The sequence below is a fragment of the Notolabrus celidotus genome, chromosome 20, assembly GCF_009762535.1.
Source record: "Notolabrus celidotus isolate fNotCel1 chromosome 20, fNotCel1.pri, whole genome shotgun sequence".
NCBI classification, from domain to species: domain Eukaryota; kingdom Metazoa; phylum Chordata; class Actinopteri; order Labriformes; family Labridae; genus Notolabrus; species Notolabrus celidotus.
In genome coordinates this window covers 25,190,322-25,210,196 of record NC_048291.1, presented here as the reverse complement: position 1 = coordinate 25,210,196, position 19,875 = coordinate 25,190,322, and the positions used below count along the sequence as shown (strand labels likewise).

Here is a 19,875-nt window from a genome sequence, read left to right as displayed (position 1 = left end):
CCCATCTCAGGCTGGTTTGCTGCTCTTCGGCTTCATATTTAAACCAGTTAAAAGGAGGAGAGCTGTGCAGAACTATGTCAAACAGCAGTTTGTTGTGCTTTTTTAAAGACAAACATACACAGTAGTTGGTCTGTTAAAGCCTGAAATACTGATTCTGAAACAGTCTTCTTTCTCACCAGAGCTGCAGACGTTTGTGCTGTGTGCGGTGACTTCCTCTCCTCTTGTCGCTGTAAGATTTATCACTGAGGATTCATCTCGAAAGCAGGAACAAAAGCCCCGAAATGTTAAAGCGATGATAAGACTGCAGGAAACGGCTCTCAGGGACCAGGGGACGCACACATATGGTCCCGCTTTTGACTGTGGTTTGGCTGCTTGTCCGCCACTCCATACTTCATGGTTTTACCATTTTATTTTCATTTGCTTGAGGTCATTTCACAAATGCTTTTGGGTGTTTGAAGGGGAAAAACTACTAACGTGAAGTCTCTGCAACTTTATGGACTTTTCCTCGGGGGATTTAGAGGTTTTTATACTATCAGCTTGGGGAAAATTTGGAATAATTTAAAGTGTTTTTCTTTTAAAGTACAAGCACACTTTGGTTTCACTAAACCTTGTTCCCTAGCCATGTTGATCTGACACACAAAGGTGACTTCAGGGAATTTAATTTTGAAAGAAAACATTTGCTTTCTTTCATAGTTTTACAAGAAGAATGACCACACTCTGACGTCTGAACTTTAAATATGAAGCTACAGTCAACAATCATTTAGCTTAGCTGTGTGGAGGTCTGGGGTAACACCTACAAAGGCATCCTACAGCCAGTATGCATCTCCCTCTATCCTTCTCAGCAGATGTGTGTCTAACATGAGTCTGGTCCTGCTGGAGGTTTCTGCCTGTTAAAGGAAGTTTGTCCTTGCCACTGTAAAGGCGTTTTTCGACCACAGGAACTAGGGACTTTACCCCTGAACTACGTGCGTTTCGACCAGGGGAACCAGGGTCTAGATTTAGTTCAGGGGTAGATAATCTCCCCCCCTGAAAAGCCCCTGCTAGGGGGGTAGTACTCTTCAAAGGTCCCGGGACTTTTGGTTGAACGTAACAGTGTTTGTGGAGTTTACACAGTTGTTGAAACACAGAGGGAGTTCCTGGGAATGCATACTAGTTTAGTTTTTTATTAAGATTTCAAAATATTATTTAATATATATTGTTTTTTCCTCCATACGTCACTGGCCTGATAGATAGATCTTTATTTGTCCTTAATAAGGAGATTTGTTGCCACCGTCTGTACAGGAATACATGTATGAATACAATAACCATAAACATCCACCCAGCCTCACAGCAATGGTGCACCTCATCCCACATATATCCACACCGGACACATATGAACACACTGAACACATATAAAACACATCGAACACGCACCGGACACATTACAATGGCATTCTATTTAGCAGTGCAATGGCCGATGGGACAAAGCTTCTGCCAAACCGGGCTCGCCTACAGTAAGGGGATCTGTATCTGCGACCGGAAGGGAGTAGTGTGAAGACTGAGTAGAGGGGGTGTTGGGGGTCCAGTGTTATGGTCCGTGCTCTGCGTATGATGGCTCTGTTGTTGAGGTCAGACAGGTTGGGTGTGGGGAGGCGGATGATTTTGGTGGCAGTGTTTGTGGTGCGTATGAGTTTGTTTATGTTGGAGACAGTTAGCATGTTGTAGTAGCAGGGGGAACAGTAGAGGAGAATGGGTTGGATGATGCTTTGGTACAGTAACAGTAGAAGGTGGGGGGCGACAGAAAGTGCTTTGAGTTTGCGGATGGCAGCGTTTGTGAATGTCAGTGGTGTGTTGATCAAAGTTGAGTTTATTGTCCAGGGTGAGTCCAGGATATTTGAAGTGATCCACTATTTCGACTGCTTGATTGTTGATGTGGATGGGGTTGTGGGCCGGGCTGTGAGTGCTGGAGGAGTGAATGACCAGTTCTTTTGTTTTTGAAATGTGCTGATTTTCACAATCTACCTGGGACTGCAGCCCACGGTCGAAACGCAGACAACAACGGGGGCACAGGAACCTTTTGATTCTGGGGAAAGTATTTCCTGGGGCTAAAAGACCTCAGAACTCTTGGTTGAAATGCACCTTAACTTACTCAATGCTGCAAAGTGCTCTGCTCATGGTGGATTAAGATGAGATCAGACTGAGTCCAGTCTGTAAGATGGGACTGGATCTTATCCTGTCTTGATGTTGGGTCTTTGTTAATAATAGAACATAGAGTACGGTCTAGACCTGCTCTGATTGGAAAGAGTCTTCAGATAACATTTGTTGTGATTTGGCACAATTAGCTAGGCTAAGTGGTGGCTTGCTGTGACACCCTATCATGAGAGTGTTGATCCTCTTATCTGCATCAAAGTGAGTAATAGTGTAGACTTTGGAGGTTTGGGAAGCTAAATGTGGCTTTATTCAGCCTTGTTTACTTTTCTGCTAAGCACCTGCTGGATAAAGCCTTAAATTGTCTGGACAGATGTGAGTGTATCAATCTTCTTATATAACTCATGTCACGATTTGGGCGCCTTCTTTTAACGTGACAGTAAGCCGAGCTCGTCCATGTTCAGCTAAAAACACAAAGTGGGACACGTGATGCAATGTCATCTTTGTTTATTGTATTATAGATGCTCATTTCATTTGCACACATTTTTGTTTTTGTACATTTTACAATGTATTTTCGTCTCTTGTATCAACTCTAAGAAATTCACATTTACACAATGCATTTAACATTAGTAGGTAAGTACAGGTGACATTCAGCTGTTTTGGGAGCAGGTCCTGATCTATCTGTATCAAGTCTGTGATAAACCACAGAATCACAGTGAACCTGTTACATGTCCTGTGGCCTCTCACATGGAGGCACATGAAGAGACCTACTGTACATGCAAGAACTCAGCACAGAGCTGGTTTCTATTGACTAAGAGCATATGTGAGTTTTTAGAGTAGCTGACATGTATGTTATTTGTTATGCTACATGACCCTATCGCCAGTCTTTATAGCTTGTTAGCATACAGTATGTATTCACTGGCGACTTCTTGTACTGTAAGTCTTTAAAGTGGTGCCAAGTTTTTACAGTTTGCTTGACTCTCCAATGTTAACGTAGAACTCTGCCACCGTTTACCAAAAACCTTCATCAGCTCTTAAAAAACAAAGCAATGCACATCAAATCATAACACACGTGGAAGATTTGCAAAGAAAAATAAAGTTAAACTTTCAAACTTAAAGACACGTGACACTGTACACAGGCACTTGAACTGTGGTACACTCTTTGAGTGCATTCATTTTACATCTAATAAGTGCTACAAAATAACATATTTGTTAGAAAAAATACTGATTCCAAAAGTGTAATACAAATCAAAATATAAACCAACAAGCAAATGTAAAGATTACAAAATAAAATGAGGGACAATGCAAATCTTAGCCTTGAATGTGTCTTGCATATTTCTGTTTAGTTTTGGGTTTTACATTCTTACACTGTGTCTCGCTTTACTAGCTGCAGGAGAAAAAAACGAGTGGGTGGATGAGTGTGTCGTCAGAGGGCTGATTAGACCTCAGGGGGGGAATGGACATGAGGACTGTACTTTCTCCTCTCAATCAACACTCTGGTCATTCTTACTGTAGCGGCGTCTGCTTTAATGTCAGAGCCACAGCCGGGATCAGGATGAATCATACCGGCTCTCTCAATAGAGAAGTGAATCATACACTTTTACCGTGTGAGTGTGTGTGTGTGTGTGTGTGTGTGTGTGTGTGTGTGTGTGTGTGTGTGTGTGTGTGTGTGTGTGTGTGTGTGTGTGTGGTCACATGTCCACACCACATGCCCACATCAACTGAAGAGCTGTGAGCAAAATACAGCAGCTTTTTATTTGTTTCCTTTCACAGTGCTGCAGCCGAAGAGGATGAATCACAAAGTGAGGAGACCGGAGAGTCAAGTCATCTTGAGATGTCGGTGACAATCTCACAGGATGCAACGACTCACTGAACTCAAGATAACACATCTTGTTTCTCCTTTTAAATGATGAATCCTGCACCTATTGGCTTCCTATGCATATGTTACACACATAGATTGATACCACTTGTTCCGGGGTTATAATCAAATCTTTAAGAATCTCAGTTTGTAATCAATAAACCAATCGAAAGAAATGTAGCTTTCAAAGTGTTTTGTAGACATTTAGCCAAATCCAGACTAGCCGTTTCCCCAGCTAAGCTCACCAGCTGCTGGCAGGGGTTTTATATCAACTCAACGAGCTCCTTCATAAGCTTTATAATAAGGCATAGTCACTGTAATTTTACCCCTTCTTCGTGAAGCTTAAAGTCCGTCATTTTGTCTCCTCGGCGTTACGCTATCCTGGACCCAAAAGGGGCGACACTCGGGCAAAATGAAGACCTAGCCAAGTTAACTACACCGTCTAGCCTGAATTCATTAGCTATGTAGTTGACCACATGATTTGAGGCTGCTTAATTCTGCTGTAAAGTTAAATATTTCAATATTAGGGCCTGATGGGGATTGACTCACTTTTGGAGCTAGCCTCTAGTGGCCACTTTGGGAACTGCATTTTTAAGAACTCCCATATTCGTGTCTTTCTCAGTCTAGAGTTCACAACTCTTTTTACTTTTTAAATCAGTGCCTCAATCATGCCAGAAACAGGAACCCGTAACTCTTTACATCTCTTATGTTCTTTAATAAACAGCTGCTTTATATCTGTACCTGTCTACCAACCTAATCTATTTTAAGTCTACAGGATGTTTACAGAAATCCTCTAATTCATAGTCATACCACAACGAGAGGGACCCTGAGAAAGTACACGCCCCTGTAGGAATGGATGCCAAAGCAGTGCAGTCAAGCTCCAGCACACTTCTATACAACGTATCTGTGTCTACTGCTTTTACAGTTACTGCAAGCAGAAAAGGGGGGGGTCAACATGAAAGTGGTTCTGTGAGATACAAAAGTGCCACCCAGCTATTCTTCTAGGTGCTTTTATATCACCATGTCAGTGTGGTAAATGTCACCGGCCTGGGGGCTCAGATAGGGGGGTCAGAAATGTCACACTGCGGCTTTAAAGAGGGGCATTGTCAGCCCTCTGTTGACCGCAGCGTTACTTGTGATGAGCGGTGGCTGAGCCAAGAAGAGCAGAGGGTAAAAGAAGCTGAAACCCTGAGGTAATTACTACCTGCTTGTCAGGACGTCTCTCTAATGGGCGCTGTGTTGACGGGAGCAGCGCGGCTGCTGGGCTGCTGCATTAGCGCCTCAGAACTGTTTATCAGGCTTTATCAGAGCTGTGTGCAAGACTGTAAGAGTGAGTATGTAGGGGGCGGTGCTGTCAGCGAGAGGAGAGTAGTGAGGAGTTTGCCTCTGAGGGGTGTCCCAATTTCCGCTCAGCAAGTGTAAGGAATGACAGATGGGACTCCTTTTTTTTTTTTTTTGCACACTCTTTCTCCTCCAAATTCATCAAAGCGTCTGTTTATTTAGCAGCTGTGGGTGCCGGGTCACCGATGACGTCACCGCTCGCAGCTCAGAGATGCAGACTCATCTCGGTGAGTCAGCAGAGCTCCAACGGCCCAGGAGATGTTTCTCTCATGTTGCACATCCAGGCTCCATAGAGAGCCGAGGAAGCACCCTGCTGAATCAGCCATGTAACCCAAGCCACAAAATGAAAGTAATGCACCTCAAACAGGAGCCAAACATTCGAGTGTGTTACATTACAAGCATGAAATTACTGAAACACAACCCTTGAGGCGCTGTGAAGGGGTCTGTGTCGGAGAAGGGGATAGAGAGTGTCGGAAAAAGAGAAAGAAATGGTTGATTACCAAGAGGGCTGCGCAGCTATTGACCTTTCTTCCCAGATATGAGTCACTTGCATCAGCCAGAGCTGCCAATCTCAAACAATGACGAAAACATTCTTCAAGACAACATGCCATGAAATGTGTCTGTGGTTAAATGATACAAAAAGGAACGAGAAACTTCAGAAGCAGTTGGGAGTGACTCACGGCTCCCCCGCTGCTTTTTGCATGGCGGATGATGGCGGGGGTCTCATGGAGCGACTCCTACAGAGGGAGATTATCAGAGAGTGGGATACCACAGAGGAAGATATTAAGGTCTTTTCGATGCACAGAGAAAAGAAAGAGGAGATCATGGAGAATCTGTCTGCCTATTTCCATTTCAGGCACATACATTTCATGGCTAGTGATCGGGGTATTAAGGTGAGAACGGGAGGATTAAGGAGGGGAGGGGATGCTAAATTGGCAGTTAGTGTGAATATTAGATACTGGAACGTTGTTTCTTTAATATAAGTTGCACTGGCATTGGTGTGATTATGTATCTGCAGTGACATTGGTACAGATAGTGGTTGATATTACAGTTCATGTCCAGGCACACTGATGGGTAGATTTGGACTCTGTGTGCAGGGATGAAGAGTCAGACTGTGGCCCAAGGGTGCTGAGAGGCTCTACAAAGTCAAAGTCTTCGCTCTGTGGCCACTTCAGATATGAACCAGAGTCGGTTTTACATTCCCATGTGGCCCCCTTCATGCTTTAGTTTTTTGGTCCACTGTCAAGTCCCAAATCTCCTCTCCCTTTCTTCATCTCTGATGTCTCATCTTCATCCTCCTCAGACTTCGGGGGGTGGCGTGTCAGGCTGGGGGCCACCATCCACCCTCACCACTGCAAGGAGGAAGAAAAACAGAGATATGTCATGTAGTCTGGAAGCAGACAGGTGATTTGCTGTGATATTTAAATCAGCCAAGGGTTATTTGTTAAGCTTGAACCTTTTCCATATTCTCACTTTCTCTCACCATGATTAGTTTTGAACATTTCAAACAGGTTATAACTTCCTGTCCATCTAAATGCCAATTTACTCTACGGTGTCCTTTAAGTAAAAACCCCTGATGATCACTGTTTTCCCTGCAGGGGGCCCTGCAGTGTCACTCACTCACTCACTCACTCACTCACTCATCCGAACCTGTTCAACTGGAGTCATTAGGCGGATGAGGATGGGAGACAAACGCTCTCTTTTCCCACAAACCTCTTAACCTGTTGTCAATTGAGGGAATCCATGGAAACGCAAAGGGAATGTAGAGGCGTTTCTGAGAGGACCCCTGAGTCTGGTGGGTGTACTCTTGCCTTTATAAATGCATCCTTGTGCCAGGGAGCGTAGTACAAGAGAGTTTATTTTAAAGCTTTAGAAAACAAGATTCTTTTGTTCACTTGCATCACCATACCCTCCCCCTGACTTCCTTCCTTTCCCCATTTAAAAACTATAAATTCCATGTTTTTTCTGCTATTAATTAAACTTGAATTTCTATACAAGACCCTCTGCATGCTGCTTCTATCCACGCTGACTCTGCCAAGTTAAGGCCACAGTCCCTACAAGCTCCCCTCTCTTTCTTCCTGTTTAAACAGATACTCTACAGGCATCATCAGGGACAGAGAGCAGAGACACTCACTGATGCTGGCCAGTGCAAAGCCTTCTGCAAAAGCACACATTTGCAGACACAGGCACAGTGGTTCACACCTATGCTTCAATGATCTGAGCTACTATTGCACCTCGTTTCAAAGGCAGCATAGATGTCCAATGTTTAATAGAGTCCAGTCTCATTGGTCAAATCAATACAAGCTGTCTTTCCCTGGTTCTGGTTCAATTCTCTGAAATGTGAGCTCCCAATCACAGCAGAGCTTTGTCTCTGACTTCCTCTCCCTCTTCTTTTTTTATTCAGCACGTTCAGAAAACACTGATTGGACCCAAGGCCACCATGATGCTTTCTTAACTGCTGATTGGGACTGAAGTTGAGATAGCTTCATGGTCATCACAAGAACTCTAGGGGAAACATATAAGGCATCAAGGTGGTTGAACAAATCCACAAATATAATCATTGTGTCTTATCATAGTTACAAGGAAGCGGTTCAACAAATATTATATTACTTTTCAAATTGAGCCCCAGATTTAGTGCACAGATTATGAGCCAGTGGGTCCCTGGGCGAGGGCTGGTGAAAAGTAAAGCCTCCTGCCAACCAGAGCACCAACCCTGCAGTGTTTTTTGCTTCTTTTCTCACTCTATAGTGTAATATTGTTGAAGTGGGCAGCAGTCAATAACATTCTGTGATGATGGTTCCTCCATGAACCAATCAGGGTTGAGTTACATATGAATTAAAATCTGCCCCCTGTTTTTTGTTACAGATAAACCCAAAGATTACAAGCCAATCTTTTGGAGACATAAAGATGCAGCAGAAGTTAAAAAGTGATCCCAAACTCTTCTTCTTTTTCCCCCCATATTCATACCTTTCAATGTAAGCCTTAAAAAATAATGGAAAAATTTAATAAACATTCAAAATTGCATGAATGTTTGCAGTGGTGCAACAACTTCCTTTTGCAGGAAGACTGAAAGAATGAAAAATACACAAGTTACAGATTTTGCATCTGATTGTGACTGAGTTGAGCTGTCAGCACCTCCACTCTCTGCTGCACAGAGCTGCACTGTGCACTCTCATCCTGACAGCACTCAATTCTGTTGAGTAATTTTCTTTTGCCGACTTATGTTTGTCATTTGTGCTTGTCATATTGGCGATCCTAGAGAGAGACAATCTAATTACTGTTTGCCTGTTTCATTTGGTCTCTATTTTCTTATCCACCATCTGACATCAGCAATGGACATGATTCCTCTCTCCTGTCCTTTTCTTTTGTTGTTTGTGTACATTTATTTTGGATTTTGGATTTCTTTGGATCTAAAAAAAGGGATCACAAAAAAAAATAATAGATGAACTGAATGAGGGGAAACACACATGATTAGCTAATTTTACTTTTGCAGAACTTTTTGGGGCAAACAAAATGGCAACAAAAGCATAACTAAATGCTTAATGTGTGTGTTTTGCTCCAGTGTTACCTATCATCCTGTTACATTCATACACAAATATAAAACTGAGTCGATATGTTGATGAGACAGAGGTTTTTGTGTCAAACACTACAATCCAGAAATAACTTTAAGGCTTTACATAAAACTGCACTGTTCTTAGTGTACTTCCTGAGTTTAGTTCATGTCGCTCCATGTTCTATGTTCCTTTAGGTGGATCAGTCAAAATGTGTCTCAAATTAGAGAGTCCATTTATCAAAAAAAAGAAGGTACAATGTATGACATCATCATGAACAGGTGGAATACCACCAGGTGATGTTATGTTCAAACACTGTTGTTAAGTTTGATCAAAAGTCCCTAATGTAGGAGAGACACAACAACTTATGAGTCATGCTTCCAATATTACTGAAATGTCATTAGCGGCTGGTTTTGTGACTCAGCAACATTATTACTGCAACTTGCTGCCGGATAATGTTACACACTGGGAAACGCACTGCTGAGCTCTTGTAGGTCCCTCAGGCTGTAGACCAGAATCACAAGTGCTCAGCAAAACTAAGCAGGAATCCCTCGATGGTTGATAGTAGCGCTATAAGAACATCCTCCCTCAGGGTTTACAATGAGGCTGAATTTGGCATCATTTCTCTGTTGCTTTTAAAAGTAAAAGTACTGAGTTTACATCCTGATTAAATCTGACCCTGTTTCATATATTAGGACTGTACTTCTGCTGCTGCGCTACTTTCAGCAGATTTTTTTGACTGGCATTTGCTTTGACTCCACTTTGTGTTGACTGTGAGGTCAAACACAGGGCAGGGTTAGCAGAGATGGGTGCTGGTGAGAGAGGGCTTAGAGTTTTGTTTAAATTTTAAACACATTCAATATGCACAATTCAGAGAGGGGGAAGCAGGCAGCAAAAGAGGTTTTAGGGGGGCAGGGAGAAATGCTGCATAGATAGAGCGTTCTTTTTAATGGAGATGAGCCGACAGAAATGAGGTTGAGTACTCTAAGTGTTGAAGCTCTGCAGTAGTGACTCATGCAGGGAATACCCTCTCTGGCTGTTGTCAGTCAAAACACAAGACATTTTAACTGCTCCATTCCTCCCATTAAAGGCTCATTCAACTTGTTTTGACTGGAGGTGTTCCAATTATTTTAGCCGCCTGTAAAATATGGTTCATTGGGAACAGGAAACCCCTTGCTATTAACGTGGATTTACGGTGCATATTCTCACCCTCTTGCGTATTTTAACACGCAGAGTTAGAGCCGGCAGCCCCCAGCACATGAGCATTTGCTGCCTTTTTTAAATGGCTTCCGTACCCGCAGACGGTGCTAATGCCAATTAGCACATCCTAAATACTGATGCTGGATCAGATTTTGAAAGGCAGCGAGGCCAGGCCTGGATCCCATCTTATAACACCTGCTAATGAGCCAATCAGTTAAAGAGGTGGCAGGGTTAACCGTGCTGTCATCTTCTCATTGAGCCAATCCAGAGCTGCTCCTTCAAAAGAAATTCCTTCTTTTCTTCGACGTGCAGCAGGGATTGCATTTGTTGAGGAGAAGAATGGACTCAAACAGAACACAAAAACAAAATAAGCTTTTCCCAAGCCTCATTAGAATGTAATGGGGATCCCAGAAAAGACACAGTGGGGTGGATTGTTGGAGGAGGGATTTATCAGCTCTTTGGCTTGTAAGCACATTATTATCCTCGTAAAAACATTTTTTTGGGGCTTTGCTGCATTTCGCAATAAGACTAGGAAGAAATGAGATATGAGATACTCATAGAGAGAGAAGTGTCTGAGGGAGGCATGAATGTCTGAATGGATAACAAGATCATATCCTAACTTGAGCCTTCATTCTCAGGTAAAAAGCCTCTCAAGTTCGAGTGCAGATCGATTAAGAATCCAGGTTTCATCTCTTTAACGTAAGTGCTGTTTGAGTATTAAAGGAAGGTGGACTGCTTTGCAGAGGTCGCATCTCTCTTCAGCAGTTGCTTTTATTCCCCGAGCTGTTTGAAGGTTATTCTTTCTTTGTAGCAACTCTGTGGAATCCAAGTTATGCAAACAGCACATTTTTTCGTGTTATAGTGTTACTAAAAGATTTAAAGGAAGTGGTAGATGCTGGAGAGAGCAGGTATGTCTTTATAAGCAGCAATGTGCACGAATGTATCTTTTACATTTTCCTAGACGGTCTATGAAATACGGTGACCGGACATTTTTAGACTATCTTTTAAAAACGCACACACATATTTGGGGCTCATTTTAAAAGATTTAAATCCTCAGCTGCAACAAATGTCTGGAGTCAGGGGAGTGTTTAATTTTAGATCAAACATCAGATTTCTGATAATTGTAATATTCTTTAAATAAGGATGTTTGCACTGTAAAGTAGTTTGCTCCTCTTAATGCACTGCACAGACAGAAGTGAATTAAGACCCTTATAAATGGCTTCATAATAGATCAGTGCTGCAGAAGTGCATAATGTTGGTTTTATCCCTCCGAGCTAGACATGATCTTCCCAGTTAATCCCACAAAACCTATTGGATTTTGTCAAGCCTGCAAGACTAAAGTCTGGCCTGCAGTCATACACCCCAAAATACTTGATGAGTCAAAGAGGGACACATTTAGATTTCGAGGCGTAGTAAGAGTTGTAAAGGTAAATATAGATCAAACATATGCAGTTACAAACATTCCTCATGCATTGCAGTTCTTACATGGGCTGTAAGATAAGTCAGAAAGTGTGTCAAGCAACTGTCAGCGCTGAATATTTCAGCCTCATATTCATGATTTAGATCAAAAACTGTGATAAGGAGGCATGCAGTTGAACTGTTCGGTGAAGAATTTCTGCTGAGCCTGTTTACTGTTCAGTATCTGCCTCACATCCAGGGCCTCGCTGCATGAATCTCAACATTCCTGGAGTCTAATACATCTTGCATGCATGTAAGTTTTGGCCTCTCCTGCAGTATCTACTCTTGGCAGCTGGGTGCAAGTCCTGTTCTCAGGTGATGAATTGTTTTTGGATCTCAAACCACAGAAATGAACGTGTTATGGTGTGATTGCACAAAGCCGAGAAACCACCACACATGGTCTCAAAATCTGAGCATGGGGTCTTGAGGTAATCGATAAGGATTTTCTGTGGCAGCTTTAAACCCACAGTGTGAAGGAGGAATGTGCTTGAGCTTGGATGAGCGCCTGAAGTCAGGTGAGAGTTTCTGTGATGAATATTCAGTCAGACAGAGCTACCACAGGCGATGTTATGACAGCGCTGAAGGCATCAGAGAAGTGATTTTTTTGGGGCCTACCTATCTGTTCCGGTGTGTGAGAGTGTGCAGGTTGAGCCTGGACTTCAGCCTGGGCCTGCTGCTGCTGCTGTTGCTGCTGCTGCTGCTGTTGTTGCTGTTGTTGCTGTTGTTGCTGTTCCTGCAGACTCTGACTGTCAACCGAGATGCCGCTGTCGCTGTGCAGCTTCTCTCCCTCCGGTGTCACCATCTGGTTGTTGGTAGCCGCACGGTTGTTAGCGGCCTGCTTGTTTTGCTTGCAGCTGTTCCAACTGTGGAGATGTTTAATAAGAAGACGTTAAACCAGTCAATATAAGTGATGTCATTTTGAGATATCTAGATTATAAGGCAGTTATGAGCAACAGAGAAATAACTGATATCTGCAATTTAAATGACTGTTTTTATATAAGTGGAGGTAAAGGAGTAGTAGACAAACAGCTGCTCTTTTAAACTTAGCTAGATCTAGGTATTACAGGTATTACAAGCCACAAGCTCAAATGTCCACCTTAACAACCACAGTAACACACTAGTTAGCTGTATTTCAGTGGCCCAATCTCAATGTCCTCCCTAAACCCTGAACCCTGAGCCCATCTTGACTTAATTGACGTCAGCTGTAAAGTGATTGAGGGCAGGAGGCTGCAAGGGCTCAAACTGTAGAACTGGAATGGGACAGCACTTTAAGACTTCTCACGTAACCTGCATGATGTCACCAGCTCACCTTAGCAATATTAGAAATTTTTATTGCACAATTTTTACTTTCCTCAAACTCAAGGTGCTTAAGGAACTGACTGACTGCCATGTGATCCAGGCTCTTACCGTACAGACTGCTTAACCACAACATTTAAAATATATTAATAGGCTATATAACTACAAATATATAAATTATATTGTATGCACATATATGTGAAGATGTATAAATTAAGGCTGTTTTCTATATTTATACTTACAGGCAAACTTGTTACCTGTAAATTTCATTACAACTTTCATGTTTCTTTTTTACTGGGAATCCGGTGTTTCACGTCACAATGCTATGAACTATGGGTAATTCCCTTACCCTAAGTCTGCAAAAATGCCCACTTACGCAAAGGGTGCATAAGGGCTCAAAAAGTGAGTGAGAGATCCCTCACACACTTGATGATTTGACAGTAGGACAGCCCTAAACCCTCATTGACGTGGACTCAAAGTCAGTGAGTGCTTGAGGGTGGACATTGAGATTGGGCCGATGACTCGCATCCTTTCAGGGAAGCTTTTCTCACGGTTGAAGCAGCTTCTGGATGCTATCAGAGGCTAGGCCTAATGTTAGCTTCTCTGTTTGCATCCTCAGCTATCAAAACAAGAGATAGTGTGACATATGACAACCACATCATTTCATCCTTTCAACTGTAGTCTGTGTAAAATTGAAAGCATAAGGTTACAATCATGAACAGATATGTGAGCTAACTAGCCAAACAGGATTAAGATTAGCTCAACTCTCTCAACCTTCTTTTGCTACTTTGTTTTTCTTCATTATCAGACTATTCATCTCAGAAATTATATCCAAGAAGATCAATACATTTTTAAAGGCTTCTGAATCCAGAGCTTTCTGCTACCTCATGTTAGCAGCTTTAGCATAACAAGCTGGCTGTCTTGTGTTACAGTAAGCTACACTCCAAGTGCATGTGGGTGGTCTGCTACAAAGTAGGAACTTCCTCTCTTTTCTTTTGTTTTCTGTTGAAGGAATTCAAATGTTCAATCACTGTTATTGTAAACTGCATTAGCTGTATTAACAGAACAGAGAACTGTAATGAAAAATGCTTGTAAAATGTTGCTTCAGGACAAGATAAGAGACTCATAAATACTGATTGAAATATTCATGAGCTATCGAGCGGTACAGCGAAGTTAACAACCTTAAGTGATACTTTTAAAATATTAGGTGTTGGAGAAATTCACAGAACTTGCAGTCTGTGTACATGACAATCAGTGGAGGAGGAATGGCCAGATGTGTGCGTGAGTCTGCAGATAAATTTGGCACTTGAATTTGCCCTAGTTGGCACATCTTAAACAATCAGCAGTGCCACTAATGAGCTTGTTTACTCGTGTCAAAAGTGTCTTAGCCCGAGCTGTATCTGTCTGGATGAGTGCTTTCATTTCCCGATGTGTGTCTTCACAAAATGTGTTTGTGGGTTAGTGTGGAGCTCTGTGATGAATTAAGTGTTTTTCTCTTCAGAAAAACTCATTGTGGTACATTCGGCTGAGTACATCTTCCAGAACTGGGTCAAAACCTCTTTGGTGGCAGGCCTGAATACATCACCCGCCACCTTAAGTCCATTTACTCTAGCCTGAGGCAACATCTATCTAACAGCGCTCGCCACGCCACCATCCCCATCACTGTTCACCCTCTTTGCCCCACATTACACCCTAACTGAGGTGCAAACCCAATTGTGTTGATGTCTTCGGCCACACAGCAGCTTTTCATCTTCACTGACCTCTTGAAAACAAGGAAGGCTACGAGGCCCACCACGGCAGCCAGGATGGAGCAGTAAATGGGGATCAGTTTTTCGTTGACACCGTGGCCGAGGAAGCGAGGAGAGCCAGAGCTTGAGGTGGTTGTCTCGGCGCCCGGTATTGGACTGTCTGAGCCAGGGAGGAAGTAATTGGTGAAGGAGGGAGGAGATGGCTCCATGTCAGTTGGAGCGTAATATGTGGGGAGTAGAGGATCTGTAGGGGGGAAAATAAAGACATTAGAATTAGAAAGATACAAAAATTACATTTAATGTTCATGCTAGCAGCTTTGAGAGGCTGCATACCAGCAGTTAGCTTAGATTAGGACATTAGCCTTCAAAATAAAGCTATAAAATAAATACAATCAAATCTTCTTAGCTAATGCCAACTGGAAGAAAATGTAAATTCTTTCTACATTAATCAGTGTCAGAAATATATCCTTATTACGTTAAGCATTTTTACACAAACTACAATAAAGTAGAGATTACATTTTGGACCTCATAAAGATAGAAAACGTTAAGGGAGCTCAAATTATAACCATTTAATTCATCCTGAGGGACATAAATGTTGGAAATGTCGTCCAGCAGTTGTTGAGACATTTGGCTTCAAATCGCAGCATGACTCTGGTCCACTTCGTGGTCTAACAACGAGAAAAGCTGGAGGGTTGCCACAGTTCAGTGGAAGGAAAACCAGACATGATATCTTATCTCTGAGAGCTTGTTTTGCTGAAAGTGTAGACACCAAGTCCCCTACCAGATGTCTGATACACTGCACACATGCGGCAGCTGTTTCTGATTGGCAGATGGTTTCTGCCTGAGTTGCTGTGTGCAGAACGAAGAAGAATGTTCCTCCACAAGGGGGGCAAGTATCTGTCACCCACCAGCCCACCCCACACCAGGCCTGAGCCCTGCACGCCAGGTCTCTTCTCACCACGTCTGCCGACTATCTGATCTCTGCACATTGCATGACATTAAGGCCATATGGATCCATGTTGAACAAAGTCCGGGCTTTAGGGAGGTCAGCACAATGAGCGTAGCCTCTTCTGAGGCCGGAGAGGCAGGAAGGCTCTGCTACTGAAAGAGGTCTGGTTTCTATCAAAGCTTTGCCTGGAAAGAAGAGTCATTTTCATAAATTGTCTTACTTCCTCTGTCTTCTACGCTTCATTAATGATTCATAGTAGTTTCCCTTGAAGCAGCAGCACCACGCTCGCTCTGATGGGCATGACTTGTCCTGAAAACCCAGTTTATCTGTTAAATCTCTCTGACAGTCCTGACATGGTATTCCTCTGTTTGGAAAAGCCCCGTAAGAAACACATTGTGATTCTGTCAGATGGTAGAAAAGCTCAGAGAGCTGTTCAGATTATTCCCCTCCCCTCAGGGTGAGGTACGGCAGGTCTGTCCAGCCAAAAAGTAAAACTCCTCTGAGCTCAGCGGCCTGGTGGAGATGGAAAATACAAACTCCAGCTCTGATCTGAGCCTGTTCTGTTATTCCGGACAAAACCTCAGGCTGCTCCTCGTTAGCGCCATACGGGCGCTCAAGGGATTAACCTCGAGGAGACCCCTGAAGCTTTCTTCAAGGCCAAAGACCTGCTGGATCCCGAATACTTAACGTGTCGTCCTACTTTAAAAGTGTCCTGATTTCTGAGGGGGAATAACTCTGAAGTATGATGGATTCTCTTGATACAAATAGGACATCAGATTACTACGTGGATGCTGTTTTGTGACATGCATATAGCTCATTCTATATGCCCTCAGACATGCACTACATACATTAACTCGGTGGCTGACTCTCCTCTCTGCAGACTGTTTTCTCATTCACTTTGACATCTTGGCTAGCAGTGCAGATAATTTTCAGGGCTTGAGACATTCATCTCTTACATCACTGGAGGAGAGTACAATTTCAATCGTGCTGCTCACCGCATTGAAAAATTACATTTTAATAATTCAAGAACAATGTGTCTTTCCAGAGACAATGTCTTGGTTACCCCGGGAAGTCCGCAGACCGCAGCGCCTGTCAAATGTTATTGTGAGTACTTTAAAACAGAAAAGTTAGAACACTATTTTTTGGGGTAATATTGAGGATGAGGGGACATATTTGTAAAAACAGGCATTTATCTCCACCCTTCTTTGTGTTTTTTGAATGCTAACCTTTAATCTGGTGTGACTCAGCATAAACAGACGAGCAAGCTGCATGCTAGAAAACAGAGATTAAGTCCTGTCATCGTTCAACTCAAACATGAAGCGTATTCCTTCAAACGGAGGATTGAAGGAGAACAAATTGATGAGCTGATTGGTGCGACAACAGAATCCACTGGACCATCACAATCAAAGATTTTCTCCACATGTATTCTCTTTTCCCTGACATGGCAGATAGTCATGTTTCCCCAAATTGATTTGTTGCATAATTCAGGCACGCTTACTCGCCTCTAATAGTCCAGTGGGACCTTCATGGGTAACTTATGTGGACATATTAGAAAAATGTTTTAGTGCCCGATGAGAGTCCACACTGGTCTGCATATCTGTGAGCTGATGACGGGGCAGTCTGGCCCCCCTGGGTGGTGGGGGAGGATTGGTTTACTGAAATGGTAGAAAATATCTCTCATAGCCAGAAAAACACAGCACATGTGCGCGCCATACTTAGAAACACAGAAATAATGCACGGGTCTATTTCAGGCGGTGCTATTGATTTGGATCCGTCTAAAAGGAAGGGAGCGCTCGGAGGAGTGGAACACGGGTGTCTGTATTACATGCTTTTCTTGACCTTTCCTGGGATGTAGTCAGGTTTCCTCAGCTCCGCCATACATCATCCAGCTAATGCAGGGAAGGCTAATGGTATTAGCAAATGCAACTCGAGCTAGCAAATAGAATAAATTGTGGATGAAAGGTGTGAAAGTGAGTGCGAGTGCATGCACAAGTCTGAATGTACTGTTTGTGAAACAGCCTCTCCAAATCCTTCATCAGACGTTCCTCTCTTCTGTAAGTGCTTTTCTTTGGTGCAGGAACTGTTCTCTCTATGCAGATGTATAAATCCACCTCAGGACTCAGTCTAAATTGTCTTTCTCATTCTGAGCCGAGATGACAGCTCTCCTGGGAGTCTGCTTCAAACCACGTCACGCTGACTCCACACGGAGAGCAGCTCCATCTTAAGAACGCTCCACTTTTATATATCTTTATTGTAGCTCCCCTTTCTTTCCCTTCATTTCTCTCACTGATGCAGAAAACACAACTGGCTGAAGACCAAAAGATAAACCTTTGAGCTCCAGAGGCTGCATACCTCGCCTGCAATCGGAATGGAAGCTCAGAGGCGGTGCAGGAGCTTTAACAATTTCATTTAGGCTTCAGCTGGTTTAAAACACTCGTGAAACAAAATCAAACTAGCCCAGGATTTTTTACAAGCGTTTGGCTGTGTGTGCAGGAGAGATGTGTTTATTAGCCGGGTGTGGACGAGAGAGGGGGAGAGGGGAAAAAAAAGACTTAATTTTTATGAGCCATTGAGGTCTTTATGGTGAAGTTAACCCCAGAGGTCTTATGCGGAGGTTGATGTCTTGGCTGCTGCAAGTTCAGGGTGGAGATGAGCAACTATCAGGCCAAGCACATGTACAATGACCTCTTTATCAGCCGCCAAACACTCTCCCTCTTGTCCTCGCTCAGCCTCTATCTCAATCTTCCTCTGTGTTTGCCGCCTGACGCGCACACATCCATCAAACGCACACGTACTACGAATTATTCAAGTGAGCGCTCTGTCTTCAGTTCGGGAGGGTTAATAGGGAGAGCGGTGAGGAGGGAAGGGAGGGAGGGAGGGGTGGAAGCGGACAGAGAGGCAGAGTGTTAGGAAGCGAGTGAGGAGGGGGTGCAGATGAACAGAGACGCTGCTGTAAAGTGCTCTGATTAGCAGGAGTAATTATACTGCAGCGGTGAAGGCGCTGAATGCACGCTGGCCACCTTCCACTACTCTGTCGCCCAGCCACTCGAGGGCCACTATGGGAAGAGATAGAGAGAGCAAATGAAGACAGGAAAGAAGGGGGGAGGAGGGGAGAGGTTGATGAGCTGGGTAATGAAGAGAAAAGGAAGTCAGGCCCGTATCTGTTTTTCTAATCTCTCCCTCCCTTGTTCTGGAGGACAAACACTCCAACAGACCTCAACACTTTTCATGAAATACAAATTATCTTAACTCGGGGAAATCTGCACCTTTCACATGACCAAGAGAGGGACCTTCATAAAAACAGGCAGGAGGTGTTTTCAATTTCACATCAAAGTGGTTCACACATGTGGTGTCCGGGGTTTAATGAAAAATGTTGAAGCTAAAGCGCACTTGGCAGGACTGGAGGAGCGTGCATGTGCCATCAGCTGTATTGATTTTGGGTGCCCATAAAGAGTGTTTGTGTGTCTCACCCCGAAGAAGACTTAGCTTTTCAGAGTGTGTGTGTGTGTGTGCGCATGTGTGTGTGTGTGTCCTGCAGTCGAGTGTGGGTGCTCATAGAGGTCATTCAGCGAAACCTGAGCATGAGCAGAAGAAATCCCAGGACTCATATCGACCCATCGGCATAGAATACCAGCACAGCACATGCAGCAGCAGCTCGCTCTCTCTCTCTCCCTCTCCCTCTGCCTGTTTTCATCTCTTTTTCTCTCCCTCTTTCTTTCTGCCTTTGTCATCTTTTCATGTAATTGACACTTGGTGACAGCTGGATATGAGGTGGGGATTTGAATATATCTTCATCATATCTTTCTTATTATATAAAGATAGGGGAGAAAAAGACGGCAGGAAAGGGAATTGAAGATGACTTTTTCTTGAATAAAAAAAGCACAGATAAAATGAGGATTTCAGCGAGGCATGCTTCCTGTTTGCTGCTAAACACATATCTGCATGCAAAGCCAGCACGGACCACCATGGAGGGTCTGGAAACATCATCATCCCCACATGTGACCATTACCCACAGGCCCACTGGTGCTAAACGACAGGGCTATCCATTCAAAAGGACGCCCCATGAGGACACTTGGTGTGCCATATCCCGTCACTGCCGCCGTCGCTGCTGCTGCTGCTACAACGCTATTGGTCAGGACAAGGAGGGTCAGAGGTGAGACAAGCTGCATGGGTGGGCGCTAAACGGGCAGCAAAGGAGGGTATTGTGGTTGCATGTGGATCAGATAAGTCAGGGAATCAGTGGGTACTGGATGGTTTTTATGGGGCATAGGGGGCAGTTTGTTGTGATGGCTGCCAGTCCTGTCACGTTACGTCCTCATGGGTCCTTCAAAAGGGAAATAGCGAATG

General features: G+C 43.6%; 1 protein-coding gene across 1 annotated transcript in view; it reads right to left on the bottom strand.

The window, feature by feature from the left end:
• Positions 1-2,617: 2,617 nt before the first annotated feature.
• ngfra (nerve growth factor receptor a (TNFR superfamily, member 16)) overlaps positions 2,618-19,875 on the bottom strand; it is a 40,358-nt gene continuing 23,100 nt past the window's right edge. The window contains exons 4-6 of the mRNA XM_034710763.1: positions 14,592-14,823; positions 12,151-12,398; positions 2,618-6,678 (exon numbers count right to left, since the gene is read on the bottom strand). Of these exons, the coding sequence (XP_034566654.1) occupies positions 6,626-6,678; positions 12,151-12,398; positions 14,592-14,823 (533 nt within the window). The 3' untranslated portion in view covers positions 2,618-6,625. The remainder of the gene's footprint in view (positions 6,679-12,150; positions 12,399-14,591; positions 14,824-19,875) is intronic.